Here is a 15,819-nt window from a genome sequence, read left to right on the forward strand (position 1 = left end):
CTTACAATCCCTGTAGATCAGTGCTCCCTTACCTGGGGACATTGTGACAGTGTTTCTTTTAATGGATTGATTAAATTTGAAGGAATAAAATGATATAACAAGATTCTGACCCACACTTGCTATAAACAGAAATATTTTGAAACTGAGATAAAACGAATTCATCTAAAAGATGTTATCGATGTGTATATGTGTTTAAACACCACGGGTGTCTCAGTTTCTACCAGTGCACTGAAGTTATTAGTGAACACAACAAATCTTGCTGAAATGAATGAAATGTAATGCGCTGATCTTGTTTCTTCCTTCACATTCTTTTAAAGCAAATTTGACCTGCAACTATTCACCAAGCAGCCTGTCGTATATCCATCTGGCCCTTCTTTGATCTGTAGCGCTGCGCACTGAAGTCTTGGAACGTGTGCGCACAAGGCACTTGCCTGTGGGCTATGTCAAATGCATCTCGTGCATTGAGAAATACTAGATAAGCGTCCTCATCTCTTCCTCTCTCACCCACACACATGCACACCTCCACGGTTTGTCTCCTTCTCACTGTTTTGTCCTTTTTTGTCTTGAAATGCCTGCGGTGAAGCTCAGATAATACGTTTCACAAACATATGAGATAAAAAAAAAAAAAAGAAATACAGAAAGCCTGAACAAGAGGTGTGGGGGGGTGGGGGGAATTATCAATAAATTGTCTAAATAAAATAAAGTCTAAGAAGAATACAAAAAGGAATACACAAATATATGATGTAAACACCTGTAAACAAGTGTATACTACACGTGAATGCCAAAATACCTTTGAGATATACCTAACAGATGTTTTCCTCAAAGATGCTTACAAACAGAATGTACTTTCATTCCAATTAATTAATTCACAAAAAGCAAATTTTACATGACCACACAGTAAGAATGTAATTCTTCAGAAAATTCTATATTAACGATTTATTAGCCTGCAAGTTTGCTAAGAGTGGAGGGAGTCAAGCATAGGGTCAGACAGCCTCGTACTTTAACCTGCCTTCCTGAGGTCTAAACTCTAAAAGTCTGTTACAGGGGCAAATATCTGTATGACCCACAGCCCTGACATTCTTAATGAGAACATATCACACCCAAGAGAAAACTGCAATATTCATGAGTTTATATCTTACAATTGTGATCTTATTTAATCTTAATTTCCTCTCATACAGCACAAAATATTTTTTTTTAATCAACTGGAATACAGGCTGACACTCTCACAGCGTCAAGGAGCCCTGGATGTCCAACCAGTGACCCATGTGAGGCGCAAATGTTGGACAATGGGTAGCTAGTTGAAGAAATGACGCCACCCAGTGCTTTCGAGGGAAAGTGTGGCCCTCGGAAACGAAAACGCAGTATATCATTGCTGCTGTTACCAACTTTTGTGGCAAAAGGACCTGTAAAAAAAAAAGACAAGACACCACCAAACATGCACGTTACTGACCTGCTCTCTCGATTAATAATAAAGAACAATTATTTAACTTACAGTAAAAGAAACAAACATGAATTACTTAAAGTTCTATACACTTTAAAGAGACTCATTTGTGAAAGGTAAATGAAAATAACAGCACAAATAGAGAGAGAGATATTTCTAATCCCGTTTCTATTAAAGCTTTTGTCTCGCTCCTAGAAATAACAGGCTGGCCGCGCGGGGGCTTGTGGGTGCGCACGGAGAAGTAAAATGGCGGACTTGGCGAACGAAGGTAGGCAATGGGGGCGATGCGGCGACGCAGCCAAACAAAGGGCACAAACGGCTCCGGAGGAGCCCGGCAGCGGCGTTTCAGCGTGCAGGCGCCGCGGACTCCTTTCGCCCTCCGTCTGCGAGGTCCAGCGCGTGTTACGAGCCGGCGGGCTGCGCTTTCGTGCGGCCAATGCGGGAATGTTGAGCTGCTGGCGCTAGCGCGGTTAGCCGGCGCGAGCCGTCTGAGGGCGTTAGCCGGCGCGGCTAAAGCTAGCGCGGCTAAAGCCGTCTCAGCCCGCTGAAGGTCGCTCACAAACCGGCTAGAAATCCTCCCCGGCCTCCCTGGTCCTTTTCAAAGGCGTTTAGGCGGGCAGGATCGCGGCCAGCCAGCGGGCTGTGGCGTGGTGTGGGTCCCGGGTTCTGGCTGCGGTAGCCGATGGTAGCTACAACCCCTCAGCGCTTAATCACTAATTAAAGATTAAATTAATTAAAACTTTGTCTAATGAGAGGTTTATAACGTTTTTTTTTTCTTCACCACGACGCCGTTGAGATTTCAAATTGATGCTACATATTTCGCTGTGGTAGTTTTTTTTTTTTTTGCCTGTTTGTTTTGTTTTTTTTTAGACGTCACCGACTTGTCTTAGCATTGGGCAGTTGGTCAGATCATTAGTTTGCGAGACATCATTTGTTTGAGATTTGGGTTATTTTTGGAAATACTGGACACGACGGGCAGTTATCAGACCAGTGTGATAACATAGCATTGCTATGCTAATACCTAGCCTATCTTATTTTAGCTCGCTGTCTAACCCAATTAACGTTAATGTGCGAATTCATCGTTAAGTTACACGTTGAACAACAGCGCTAGTAACCTTTATTTTATTAGGTTTCGTAGTGGGAAATGGCTTGTACCCGGAAGGTTTGAGAGGGATAGCGTGCTTAGCTAGCACACGTCGTTTGATAGCCTCGATTCTGGAGGCGTAACGTTAGCAAGCTAAGCTAGGATAGCAGCTTCGTCAAACTACCTGTTTTGTGCACATATTCTTCTCGGTAGCACAACATTTTATGTAATAAAAGTCAACCTAATGTCAGTATGAAGAGGGCACGTTGGCTAAATAAGTCGCGATTGGATTTTCTTGATTAAAAAAAAAAAAAGAAACCAACTCGCAATTGGCGAAACTGGTTCATTAGTGCGCCCAGCGGTTAAACTTGACGTTGGCCGACCTGATCTAATGTTGCTTGCCACATTTGTAACGAAAATTGTCTTCCGTGAGATTAGACGGCTATTTTTAAACAAGGCGAGTCAACGCCAGTTTAAATACGAGGATCAGCTGTGTGTAGGGCCCTTGGCAACGGTTAAGCTTGTTAGAAGATGAACTTGGTTTCAACGTCCAGTGTGAACAGAGGCCGAATCGGTTTAGCTAACGTTGGAAGCATTTGCTACAAACGTGTCGTCGTTTGGCTTTCACGTGGGGTGGGGTGTAGTGAGCCAGTAAAGCTCTTGCACGGTCTGCTTTTTGGTGATCGGGTTTATACGGCGCCACTTGAAGCCCCTTCTGCATCCTAAATGTGCCATTCCGTAGCGTGTAACGCTAGCCAGCTGTGGGGTTGGTGGCCGCCGCTTCCCTCAAGCAGGCTAAACCGGGCCCGCCCACCTCCGGGGTTCAGGGTGTAATGAAGCCCCTCTGAGCTGCGCCTACTCTCACCGTGCAGGCAGCGATGGAGCCATTATGATGTGGTGAAGTCATACTACAGGGCTTACCTCAGAAATGCTGCTGCATTGCCTCCAAGTGTGATTATAGTCAATCATGGTACAACCACCGCATGTAACGGGTGGAACGCTTCAGAAAATGCTTAAACATGTTAAAAAAAGTTAAAATGTATTTATTTTGTGGCAAATGGTATGTTTACTTATCAATGCAACAAAAGCCCACAGTCTCACGTGTTGCTGACATTTGGAAGGTTTGGGTAAAAGTACATCTGAGGTTGGATGGGGGTTTTTTTGTTGTTTTTTTGTTGGTTGTTGTTTTTTTATAGTGGGTGGAGAGCAGAAGTGATCCTGTAATATTTACCTATGCATGCATGTCCCATATGTGATTTCCTCATATGGTTTCTAAAAAGTTGGATTTTATTATTGTAATTATTATTAATTGGTATACAAATTGTCGCAAACGCAGTCTTTGTAGAATAATGGATTCCAATAATGCAATCATAGATGACACATGTTTTTGCTCTGTCCCAGTTCTCAGAGCACATGTACCAGGCATTCAGTGTTTTGAATGGCTTGGCTCACGTATGCAGCAAGCTGGGAAGAGCAAAAAATCTGGGCCGTCTGGAAGATCAGTGCTGGTTCCCCAAGGAGTCAGTTAAGGAGATGTGATGGAGAACTTACTGCTGCTAAAATATCAGATAGAAGGAGTATAACGCAAAGCGAACTCAACATAGTGAGGCTTTGTTGGATAAAAAAAGAGACAGGTTTACTAAATCAGTTTTCGCTTGGTCATCAAAAGTTTGCTATGAATTAAGAATCAACTCGGGCTTTAGCGCTGCATGTGCAACAATTAAAATCTCTTGCTGTGTTGATCCCGTGGAGCTGTACTTATGGCTTTGTAGTGACCCTAACCCGCGCCCCCCGTTAAGACATGCTTATATTATTACTTAAATTTGGCCTTTCCTTTTCCTTCACTTGTTGAGATTTTTTTTATTATTATTGCAGAGAGGGCTGGAAAATATCAGACTACATTTAGCTAAATAAACACTTTCCTTCAAGAGCGATTATAACCAAGTCTTCAAAGAGGGCTTTATTTGTCCTTGTGATGAGAGCAAATAAATTAATTTGTCCTTGCATTTTCTTCTACAAAGAGCTTCCATGGAGCCAGCTAAGCATGTAGTGTGAGCTGCTCTACTGGTTGCTCTGGTACTTTCTGAGATGCTATCTTGGTACTGAAACCTATGCAAAACCACAAATAGCTTCTTCAACTACGAAATCCCACCTTGTGGTATACCCCTAGGATCATCGTGTTCTCGTTTAGTTTTTCAACAGCATAACGTAATGCCTCTTAACCAACACCAGAGATTTACTGTGTAGGTTTGTCATTCGAAATGCTTAAAATAGCAGTTGTGTGTTAGAAAAAGTTCAAGTTACCTCTCCACTAATCCAAGTCTATGTAATCCAGCAGTTTGTTTAACATGCAGGAAATTTGTATGTCGAATGAGAGAAAATCATACAAGAAGAAAAGCCAGCACACATGCTTATTTAGCCTGTGGATACTCTAAAAGTTTGGAAAGTGAATAGCACTACTGTTTAACAGAAAGATATAAACAGCAACAACCAGACTTCCCACACATTTGTCATTCTGGTTGTGGTCTGTATTGTGAATTATACAGGAGATTGTCAAATAACACCAATCAACTGATGACCGCAATTTTTTTTTTTTTACACAGAGAAGCCAGCCATAGCTCCTCCAGTGTTCGTGTTCCAGAAAGAGAAAACGCAAAAGGTAGGCCTGATTTAATGCAGTGGATAGCAAACTTTACCACATTCGCTCTGTGAATGTTGTAGTGAAGATTGACCTTGATTCACATCACAGTGCTTCTTTAGCTCAGGGGAAATCACTCGGGCGTTGTCCACACTGACATGGGTAAATTGGAAATGCATGTGTTTTCATACATTTTGCCAGTCTTGCACACTAAAACTACCTTTTTCTCTACTCAACGCATCCAAAGAGTGAAGATGCAGCTTTGGTGGTGTTTTGAGGATTATGGGAAAACAAAGCGTTTAGAATACAGTGACATATGGTTGTCATATGACCTCCGCAGTTCCAATGGCAGAACATGGTGCCTCAGTGTTTACTGCAGTGGGTGTTTTTCATTTCTGGTTTAACTGCTTTGTATAGTATACAGGCTGAGGTTTGGCAGGCAAATGTCAGTTCAGCAGGTGTTTGAGTATTCGAGAGTAATGTCCCTTGGTGGAAGTGATACAGGAGTCATAGGTCAGACACTTGCATGTGTTCACAGTTCACTTTCTCCATAGTTTTTTGTGTTTTATTAGGAACTTCTGGACAATGGACTGAAAATGCCTGTGTACACAAAATGGCATTTTCCATTTTACCGTGAGAATGTGGGGCTAGGCCGCAGCCAGGATCAGCCGAAGTTCAGCCGGTTGTAGATCACGCCTTCCGGTGTGACTGGTTTCTTTTTGTTTCCCCACTGCAGCGGTCAGCTGATGGCTCCAGTGCAGAGGACGGCGATGGTGCGTTTGTGTCTAATCTTTCATCCTAAATTGCATTTATAGCGGTAGGTTATTATTCATGATCCCTGCTAAAAGTAGCTGCTTGGCCATAACTACGCTGAGTAAAGGGCATCATGAGAAGAGCAGCTGAACGTCCCTCTCGACGATCTCTGTGTTGGCTAGTCCACTTCCTGAGCTCTGCAGCAAATGATAACAAGCCAGTATGAAGGGGATAGTAAATGCAAATTTGATTTTGGCCATTTGGCAGCGTATGGCTTTTTTTTTTTTTTTTCAGAAATGGTCGATGTTTTGCAGTCCAATGTGAACATTCCTAGCTACCAAAGCCCAAGAGGCGAATTATGTGCAAGAAGTATAGCTGACTGGCTGGTTTGTGTTTTCTCTAGACTCAGACAGGGAGGATGGAGAATACTGTCCTCCAATGAAGAGAGAGAGAACATCGTCGTTGACACAGTTCCCACCTTCACATTCAGGTACTGCAGCACTCCAGAAAAAGTAATTAAACAACAAATTATTCTGTGCATTTTTTTAGGTAGGTGTTTATCCTGCATCAGATGCCACAATCAGCTAACAAAGGGCTCATTAATTAGATAATGAGTTGAATTTGGCATTTTTAAAAATTAAAACGTAAGACTGCTGTCCTGTTGTTCTCCAAGACTGCATCCGGACAGCCTGCCTTTATCCGATTATATATATTTATGTACTTTTTTCTGTGTGTCATGGCATCTTTTAGTAGTCATTCTTTACACGGGCCATCAACGCAAAGCTCTGGGTTCCATCACGGTGATCAAGACTTCTCTTGGTCATAATCTGGGCCACTTGGCGTTGCAGCCACACCTCACTCGATCGCGTCTTGTGTTTGGTACCAGCTGTTATCCAATCATCTGTGGCGTGAAATGTTTTTTGTGCTCCGTGCCATCACAGTCATGCCGTCTCTCTCCGTGTTTGTCTCCTGCTGCAGTTTCCAAGAATAATGTGTTTATGCCGTCAAGCTTCTGTCAGTCTCCCACGGGCAACTCCGATTCAGAGCCAGGTAAGACCCGACAGCTCACCCCCCTTTAGCGCTGCGGCTGGCAGTCCAGGCTCTGGGTTCTGAAGGGAACATAATTACATGGGACAAACTGCATGTCCAGATTGTGTGTTTCACTATGGCTGGGAGGATCACACTATGATATGGAGCTCTTTGTGTCGAAGTTCTTGTAAATGTCCAGTTAAACGCATTGGGTTTTTTTTAATGACCTTTTAAAGGGCTGTCGTTACTGAAAACCTCGAAAGAGTGATGTTTTTTTTATTAGTTTGATTGTAGTTGTTTTGTGGGTACTACATATATTGCTGTTATTAAGGTTTTCTTATAATGTTATCAGGTGAAATGTACAGTGCTGAAAGAATTGAAGTGTCTGTTGCAAATGCGTAAACATATTTTGCCCGACGTCCAGAGATTGGTGCTTGATGAAGCCTCCAAAATTGCCATTAGTTATTGTTGTAAAGGACTTTGGTGTTATTGAGCAAACCTCTCAGCTATTGTTTCAACCAATCTGGATTTACCCAGCAGAGGGAAGAGATGAACAGTTTCTCTTCAGTTTCACTATTTTGAAATAATTTCCAAACATGTGGGGGGGGGGGGGGGGGGGGGGGGGGGGGGGGGGGGGGGGCGCGCGGTGCGCACGTCACGTTTTTGTGAGCCTGGGTGCAACACAACTGTGTTTGTACAACACGCATGACTCAGGGAGTTCTCTCAGAAGCAGGAGATGGGGAGGAGAATTGAGAAGGGCCGTCTGGAGACGCCTGGGGGTTGGGGTGGTTTGTCCAAGGCTGAGCAGTCAAGCGCGCTGGACCTAAATGTCCAAATGTGCTCAGCTACCGTGTCTGACGGGCCAAGAATGTGCAGAAGTGGGTCTCCAGCAGTCCCAAAAGGCACGTCTGCCAAGGGGACCGAACAGGAGGCAGTCGAGCAGTGCGCATGCGTGTTGCCGCGGTAACGAAACACAACAGTGTTGTGTTCCGAGTCATGTGAAAGGGAGGGAGACCGGGTCTTTAATGGAGAAAGTGTGTGTGTGTGTGTGTGTGTGTGTGTGTGTGTGTGTGTGTGTGTGTGTAAGAGTGTAAGAGAATAAACTTGAAAAGACGGTGAGGCAGACACAACACACAAATGGCAAACAGTGACCCGTTATCTGTTTGTTTTTGCCCTGTCGACGTCTGTTAGAGGAGAAACCTGTTGGGTTTCGGTTGAAGCCACCAACTCTAATTCACGGCCAAGCCCCCAGTGCAGGTAAGACTTACTCTGCAACGTGTGACACTGAAATGGAACAGATGAGTGAAGTGCCTCCCATGATGACGTACTTTACATAGTTTGTCTTTGCACAGTGAGTGTAATAAATGTCTCCAAAATTGAATGTAAAACATATAAAAGAGGGTATTAATGAGACAAATGAGATCTGCACGGAATCAGTAGAATAAACAAAACAAAAAAAAGTTTAAACTATTTGTAATGTACATAAAATGAAACGCAGAGACGTAAAACTTCAGCTAGTCAGAATGATTGCGTGTTGTCCCTTGGCTGTGGCATTGGGCCCCGTGCTTGGGCCGCACGCTTTCAGATCCTAATCCATCAGTAGGCTGCTTTGCAGGTGTTTCCCAGTCAGAAGCCGAAGGAACAGCAGCGCAACTGTCTGAGACCCGCGGTCCTTCAAGCTCCGCCCACGAAGACCCTCACCGAGCCCAGCAAGAGCAGTGAGTGCCCACCCCACTTTTCTGCCTGTTCATAGGTCGGAGACCTGCGTGTTCGGCCCTGATTCGTAGCTGAATCTGTCTGCCTTTCAGTGGTGGGGTTCACTTGTGCGATTGAAATTTTGGTTCCCAAACCCCAACAATGGAATTATCCAGGAATATCACTACACTTTGTAAAAGCCCTGCTTTTGTGTTGGTTGGTTTTTTGTTTTTTTCTGGGATTGATTGTGGCTGATGAATTTGTGGTACGTTCAGAATGGCAAACTCTTGATCCTGCGGTATATTCATGGGATGGTTCATGGGATGGTTTCTTCCTATGAATTTAACGCAGTTATGAGCAGTTCACATGGGCCCTCACAAAACTTTTGACTAACAGTTTAGAGATTTGCTAGACGTGGTAGATTATCTGTTACAAAGTCTTAATAAAGTGCCAATTTTACGACTAGGAGACTCTGTGTACCCTGTTAATATCAACAGCACTATTTGAAATTGGATGAAATGATGGCACTTCCGTCTTTCGTATGGACACATTCATTCTCTCTCTCTTGTTCAAATGTGTCTTTCAGAAGCAGTTTCCCTCTACCACTGAATTTCCGCATGCTGCTGTTTGCTCAAATGGTCTTGAGAGTTGAGGGCAAACGTTGTGATTTTAAAATCTACTGTTTGTAGATGCTTGCAGTCATGGTTTACTGTCCACAGAGTGGCTAATGACCCTCAGGTCAAACAAAAGAAAGTGGTGACGCCTGAAATTATTGCCTCTAAGGATCTTTTCCTTGGTTCAGATATGCTTCTAATTATATGTGGGATTGTTTGTTATATTTATATCCATCTGAAACAAATTTTAAAATGCTGCCCAACTCTGCCTGTTCACATAGTCACTTACTCAGACTGGTGACTATGAAAGAAGCTTAAAATGCCTTTCTTTGAGCTCGTGAGCATGTGTGAAATAACATTAGCACGCGTGCCGTGTGTGTGTGTGTGTGTGTGTGTGTGTGTGGTTGGAGTACCTCCAGGCTAACCTCGCCTGTTTCCCCTCCTCAGACTCGAGCTGTGGAACAAATGGTGTGGGCAAGTTTTCAGAGGCGGCGACAGAAGAGCGGCCGAGCTTCCTGAACAGCACAGAGAGCTCGGACAAGTCGCCGGTGAGGCCAGCAGCTCGGTCATGTGCAGAGCAACATTTTAAAGTGGCCATATAAGGAAAGAGGAACAGTTGTCGCGTGTCGGCTAACACATACAGATATTAATAGAGTAGCTTGTAAAACTACAAAGTATCCACGGCAGGTTTCCCCCACAGAGCATGCTCTGTGACCTTTCTCCCAGTCTCCGCTCTGTGTCGGGAAACCACCACGCATCACTCAGTGCCTCCGCGATTTTGGTGGGCCGCATGTTTTGTGTGGTCTCCTCCCCCCCGGTTTGTTTTTCTTTCCCTTTCGTGGTGTCTGTGCCTCTCTCTCCACTTAAGTCTTTCCTGTGTGCATGGGCTTCCCATGGGTGTCCACAGAAGCGAGAGGAGCAGGCCGGAGAGGCCAGGTCTGAGGAGGGCGGCCCGAGGAAGGATGCCCTCGTCGACTCTGGTTTTGTGTTTGGACAGAACATCAAAGAGAGGGCAAAGGTCAGTGGTCCCTCGTGTTGGCTTGGTTCACGTCCTGACCCCTTAGAGCATCGGAGAAAGGCGGTCTTCAGAGCTTTTGAACTGAGCGATACTTGGTCTAAATGAACAAAAGGCTGTGTAGAATAAACAGATGTTTCTCCTGTCTCTTCAGGTGGAAGAGAACAGCACCGTCAGTGACTCAAAAGACTCCACACAGAACTCTCAGACTGGGAGTACTAATTACTTCCTGCAGTACATTGGCACCTCAAGGTAACTTTTTTCCCTCTCACACACACTGGTATTTCTTTATGATCATTTTGTCTATCTACTCAGCTGGTGTCTGTCTGTCTGGGTTTTTCAGCACTCTGAATGCTACCAACAACACAGACAAAGGAGCCAAGTTCGTCTTTGGCCAGAACATGTCTGAGAGAGTGCTGGTGAGTTGGGGCAGTAGTGTGTGAACACGTCCGAGGGACTGCGGGTGAGTTGGAGAAATGTTATCAAATATTGAGCAGTACGCTGTGTGTTTCAGACTCCTCCAAAGAGCAGTGAATCGACAGCAGAGGGTACCAGAGACACAGCTTCATCTTCAGAGCCTTCGTCACAGGAGACCACTCCAGAAAAGAGTACGCCCCCCCCCCAAAAAAAAACAAAAACAAAAAACACCTCCCAGAGACGTTACAGATCATCGTCATCATTCCCACGAACTGACTGATCTGTTTGTGGTACAAGCAAGTCTGCATCCTCAGACCTAAACAAAGACAAAAGACCAGGCACATGTCCACTAGTGTGACCTGATTTGATGGGTGTCCGTGGTGTTTCTTAAAGTATCCCCCCTTCACCACTGACCGCTTCAGAGGATCTCAGCAGGGAGGCAGTCTGCTATTTAAATCGTTGGATTTCAACTTCAATATTTTTGAAAAATAAAAAAATGATCTGTAATATTTGCTCTAATGTTTTAGTGGTAAAAAACAAAGGAAAAATAAACCACAGCCTTCAAACTTTAACTAGTGGTCTTCAAATAAAAGAAAATAAACTCAAATTTATATCTCCTCATTGATGTCCATGCTGACCTAGGTTTCTTGTGTTTGTTTGTCTGTGTGCATGTGAGCAGTTCCCAACGTCACAGAGTCTCTGGAAGAGTCGGCGGCTGCGTACACCAAAGCCACGGCCAAGAAGTGCATTCTGGAGAAGGTGGAGGTGCGCACAGGCGAGGAGGCAGAGAGCAATGTCTTACAGGTCAGCGTGCGTTCTGGCTCCCTGCCTTTGCTGCTCCGTTGACAGGGTCCCCCGTGTCCTTTATTAAAGCATGGCTGGGGCTGAATGTTTCATTCCTCCATCCTCACGGAGAATCTGGGGGGGGGACCCTGCGCCCGGTTCCAGCGCCGCGGCTGACTTCGCGCGCTCCACAATCGACCCGCTCAGATCGGCCGCTAAACGGAAAAGCCCGCGCGAACGTGCGGCTCGGCACGGACCCGACGTGGTCTCATGGTTCTCTGCGTCCGGTCTGGTCTGGTCTACGCAGATGCAGTGTAAGCTGTTCGTCTTCGATAAGCCGGCGCAGTCGTGGGTGGAGCGAGGGCGGGGACTCCTGAGACTTAACGACATGGCCTCCACAGACGACGGCACGTTACGCTCCAGACTAGGTTAGAGCGCGTTTCTTCAGTTTACGATGACAGTTTATCTATATCCGTCTGCCCAGTCGTGGAATGAGCACGGCAGGGCTCTTGGGATGCGGGTTTCCTAACGCCTGCCTCCGTTTTGTCTCCGTCTCTGCCCCCTGGCAGTGATGCGTACCCAGGGCAGTCTGAGGTTGATCCTCAACACCAAGCTGTGGGCCCAGATGCAGGTGGATAAGGCCAGTGAGAAGAGCGTCCGTATCACTGCCATGGACACGGAGGACCAGGGAGTCAAGGTCTTCCTCATATCGGTACGTCGGTGTGTGTGGGGTCTGTCGGTATGTCCAGGTTTGTCTCGGTGCCTGGCCTCTCTCTCTCTCTTTGGTGTCCCTGTGTGCACCTGTCACCTCTCCACTGCCTCTCGATGAATCGCTGGGAAGAGAAATTGATCTGTGCGGTGCTTAGTCAAACAGCTACACACCTGAGCGCACGCATTTGATTCCTCAGAAAAGCTTTGTTTCTGATCGTTTAAAATGGTGCTCACACATTTTTTTTATATATATTTTTTTAAATCTTTTTCAGTGCCACATTAAATAGTAGACTGAAAAGATGAGGAAAACCAAGATTTTTAAGGTGGAACAAAAAATTAGAATAAGAACCCAACTACAGCCTTGTGCTATCTGCACAACTGGTAGATAAACAGCTGTCAGACATTTGGAACTATTCATATACAGAGAAATGGATCATTAAAGCCAAAATATGTTGTCTTTCCTTTATGGGAAAACAGTGTCCAAGTTTTTGCTGTCTTTTTAATAGCAGTACTATATGACTAGCTGGACAGAGCCATGCTAGGAGCTGCAGACGTAGCTTAAACGTTTACATTTATGGCATTTAGCAGACACTCTTTTCCAAAGCGACTTACTGGAGCACTCGTATGACTTGATGTGGAGGTGGTGTGTGGTTAACTAGCCAACATTTAGCTGGCACTTTTAAAATGGGGACTGGCCAGGCTAACTTGTCTGAATGAAAGTGATCCCTGTAGCAATTACGAAAATAACATGAGTGTTCTCGGATAGTTGTAATTCATGGATGCAGCCAGAACTGATGTCTGTGCTTTCAGTATTTGCCTGCCTCTCTTGGCCTCTGTCTGCCTCCGTCCTTCTCCATAGGCCTACAGAACTACGGTAGCTCCACCTTTCTTTTACTGGTGCATATTGGGCTAGAAATAGTATGAAAAGGGTCCCCCAGCTTCCAGTGAATGTATTATGGCTTATTTTAAGCATAGGCCTACTAGCTTTGTGTAGTGTGTAGCCCAGTATAGAGCAGGCCGAGGTGCAGGTCCTACAGGTGATCGTCAGGTGTGAAGACAGTGATGACCAGTTAGAGGAATCATTTAATCAGCTACAAGAGATTATGAAGTCCAGGATGGGATTTGAATACCGCTAATATAGTGCAATGTGAAGGTACCTCAGAATAGCAGACCCCGTGCTGAAGTGTGAACGTTTCAACACAGCCAGTGTTTCGCAGCAGCGCAGCACTGTAAAGCAGGGTCGTGTGCAGGGTCCCGGCGGTCCGCGCGCTCGTGTGTAACGACGGTCGCTCGTGTCTCCCACAGGCCAGCTCGAAGGACGCCGGGCAGCTGGCTGCCGCGCTTCACCACCGCATCCTGGCCCTGCGCAGCCGCGCAGAGCAGGAGGTGGAGAGCACGCCCACCCCGCCCCAGGCCGATGCTCCGCGCCCCGACCAGGACGACAGCGACGACGACGACGACGAGCTCGCCGATAACAGCGCCGCCAGCATGACCGCGGCAGGGAGCACCAGCGGCGGTGGTACGTGTCCCGCCGCGCACCGCGGCGATTGTTAGTCACATCAGCTGTTTGTGGTTGGGAGGGGTGGCCCATCCTCTCCTCATCTGTTAAATTAAATTTGTCATTTTGAGTTATTTATATTCCTCATTTCCCATCTGGAGTGATCAACCCTGATTACTAGTTGAGAATAGGCTTCCCCTGCGATCCTCTTATTACACCACACACACGATTAACGGCATGGTAGAGTAACTTTATTTTCTCGTTTTCTCCAGGCACCTGTGAAGCATCTGGCGAGGCTCCGGTAGCTGAGAGTACATAACACTCTGCCTGATGCCCAGCTGAAACCTGCTCCATGGGGCCTTTTTCTTTTGTTTTGGGGTCTCCCACCCCACCCCCCACCTCTCCCTTTTTTTTTCATTTTTTTTTTTTTTTTTTGGGTTTCCTTTCTTTTTTTTCTGTGCAGGCATCTGGGTGGACAGCCTTAACCACCACGACTCTCCCAACCCAGTGCTGCGGGTCCTTCACATCCAGCCCTGTGGCAGAGATTCAGCCGCTCGCCTAAAACTCGTCTAGTTCAGTTTTCCGCATTTAATGTAAATCTGGAATTCATTTTTGTTTCGGTTTTTTTTTTCCTCCAGTTTCCAAATGTTTTGTTTAGTTTGTTTTTTATCATTTTGTTTGGATTTGCATTCTGTTTTAGTTTCCTGGACTGCAAACAAACAAAAAAAAAAACCAACAAAAAAACAAAAGGAAAACAGAGACTTTTCCGTGTATGGGTCTGGACTTGCCACTCATCATATTGATGAGTGTGAGGGTATTCCTCTCTCTGTTTTAAGATACGGCACATCCCACCACTGCAGTTTCTACCGCAGGACTTTTTTTTACTTTCTCCCTCCCTCCCTCCCTCCCTCGCTCACTTTCTCCATCTCGTCTCACGCTGCAGCCCACCTCTCCTTCACGATGTCCAAAATCCATCCGATGACTTCACCCCACCCACCAATCTCCCTGGACCCTGCGACACCCCTTCTACCCGATTCCCCCCCCTCCCCCCCGGGTTTTGGTAGCTGTAACCTTTCGCTCTGATTCTAACTTATTTCCAGTGGTTTCACCAAGCATCTCTGGTTTCCCCATAAGCCAATGTGCTTACTAGTCTGCTATGATGGTAATTAGGTAGATCTCTTATTGATGTAAATGAATAAAGGACTAAACCAACACATGGACTGTGCTATTGTGGATCTCTGCTTCTAGAATACTCCATAACCCCTCTTCTAAGAAGAACAAGGAGATGGCAACGAAAGACAAACAAGGAAGGAATTAGTTTGCCCCCTTACCCTTATGGAATCACCAGATTCTGTCCTGCGTCCTTGCCCTGGACAGGTGGCTTCCTTTGTGTTTGATCTGAAAACTTACTGAAGTTAAGCAGCTCTGCAGATTATTGGTTTTTATTTTCCATATTCTGAAGGTTTATATGTTAACTTTTTTTATTGTTTTATTAACTTTTTATCCATTTTCATGTCATTGGAGACAGTACAGTGGAGATGTTTTTTCCCTTGTGTGTTGAACTCGAGTGTATTTAGAAAAACATGAATATGGAACTTCTCATGTAAATTCTCTATGAATATATTATCATTTACTAGAACACCATGTCTCCAAATCTCCTTTACAAAATAAATAGTAAAATCAAAGTTAAAAAAAAAGCAAAAGGAAAAAACTTTGAAATAAATTTTTGTCTATGGTCAAATGTGGTGTACTTACCTTGCTTAAACAGAGAAAAGGGTTGGATTTATAAGTTAAAAGCTGGCATTTGTTGTGAGGTGTATTGAGGATACCATCCGAAATGTTCATGTGGATGGTTAAATGACACGTAGTTGTCGTATTGCCAATATTTTTAAATCTTCATACCGCATGCTTTCGGGATTATCGTGTGAAGTTATTCTTGCACGTCTCTGGTGTCGTTAGCGCTACCTGTGCTGTAGTGGTATGTCGTTAGGTTTTAATTACCATACAGATATCCAGGCTTAGTGTGTTTGATGTGTGGATGGTGTAGTGTGGTGGGGTTTTCTCACTGTCCACCAGAGGGTGTCAGGTTTCAATTATTGGAAAGACATTAGCAAATAGTTGAAAATAATCCTTTATTACAA

General features: G+C 45.0%; 1 protein-coding gene and 1 long non-coding RNA gene across 3 annotated transcripts; one reads left to right on the top strand and one right to left on the bottom strand.

Annotated features, from left to right (window-relative positions):
* Window positions 1-1,107: 1,107 nt before the first annotated feature.
* On the bottom strand, window positions 1,108-5,119 carry LOC118241723. 2 transcript variants are annotated; one of them, XR_004776321.1, is made up of 2 exons: window positions 3,447-5,119; window positions 1,108-1,403 (listed from the first exon to the last, which is right to left on the bottom strand). It is a non-coding gene; the product is annotated as an uncharacterized LOC118241723 (long non-coding RNA). The 2 variants fall into 2 exon arrangements; XR_004776320.1 differs by having other exon boundaries at window positions 2,005-5,119.
* ranbp3b (RAN binding protein 3b) lies at window positions 1,654-15,317 on the top strand. The gene is given in 18 exon segments (XM_035528361.1): window positions 1,654-1,709; window positions 5,129-5,184; window positions 5,900-5,936; window positions 6,320-6,406; window positions 6,895-6,966; window positions 8,137-8,202; window positions 8,549-8,565; window positions 8,567-8,663; window positions 9,702-9,802; window positions 10,162-10,272; window positions 10,424-10,521; window positions 10,613-10,688; window positions 10,784-10,877; window positions 11,366-11,490; window positions 11,777-11,897; window positions 12,039-12,181; window positions 13,486-13,699; window positions 13,951-15,317. Coding segments are annotated over 18 exon segments (1,584 nt in total). The 5' UTR covers window positions 1,654-1,687; the 3' UTR covers window positions 13,998-15,317.
* The last annotated feature ends 502 nt before the right edge of the window (window positions 15,318-15,819 follow it).

This window comes from Electrophorus electricus, chromosome 7 (assembly GCF_013358815.1).
Source record: "Electrophorus electricus isolate fEleEle1 chromosome 7, fEleEle1.pri, whole genome shotgun sequence".
In the NCBI taxonomy this organism is placed as follows: domain Eukaryota; kingdom Metazoa; phylum Chordata; class Actinopteri; order Gymnotiformes; family Gymnotidae; genus Electrophorus; species Electrophorus electricus.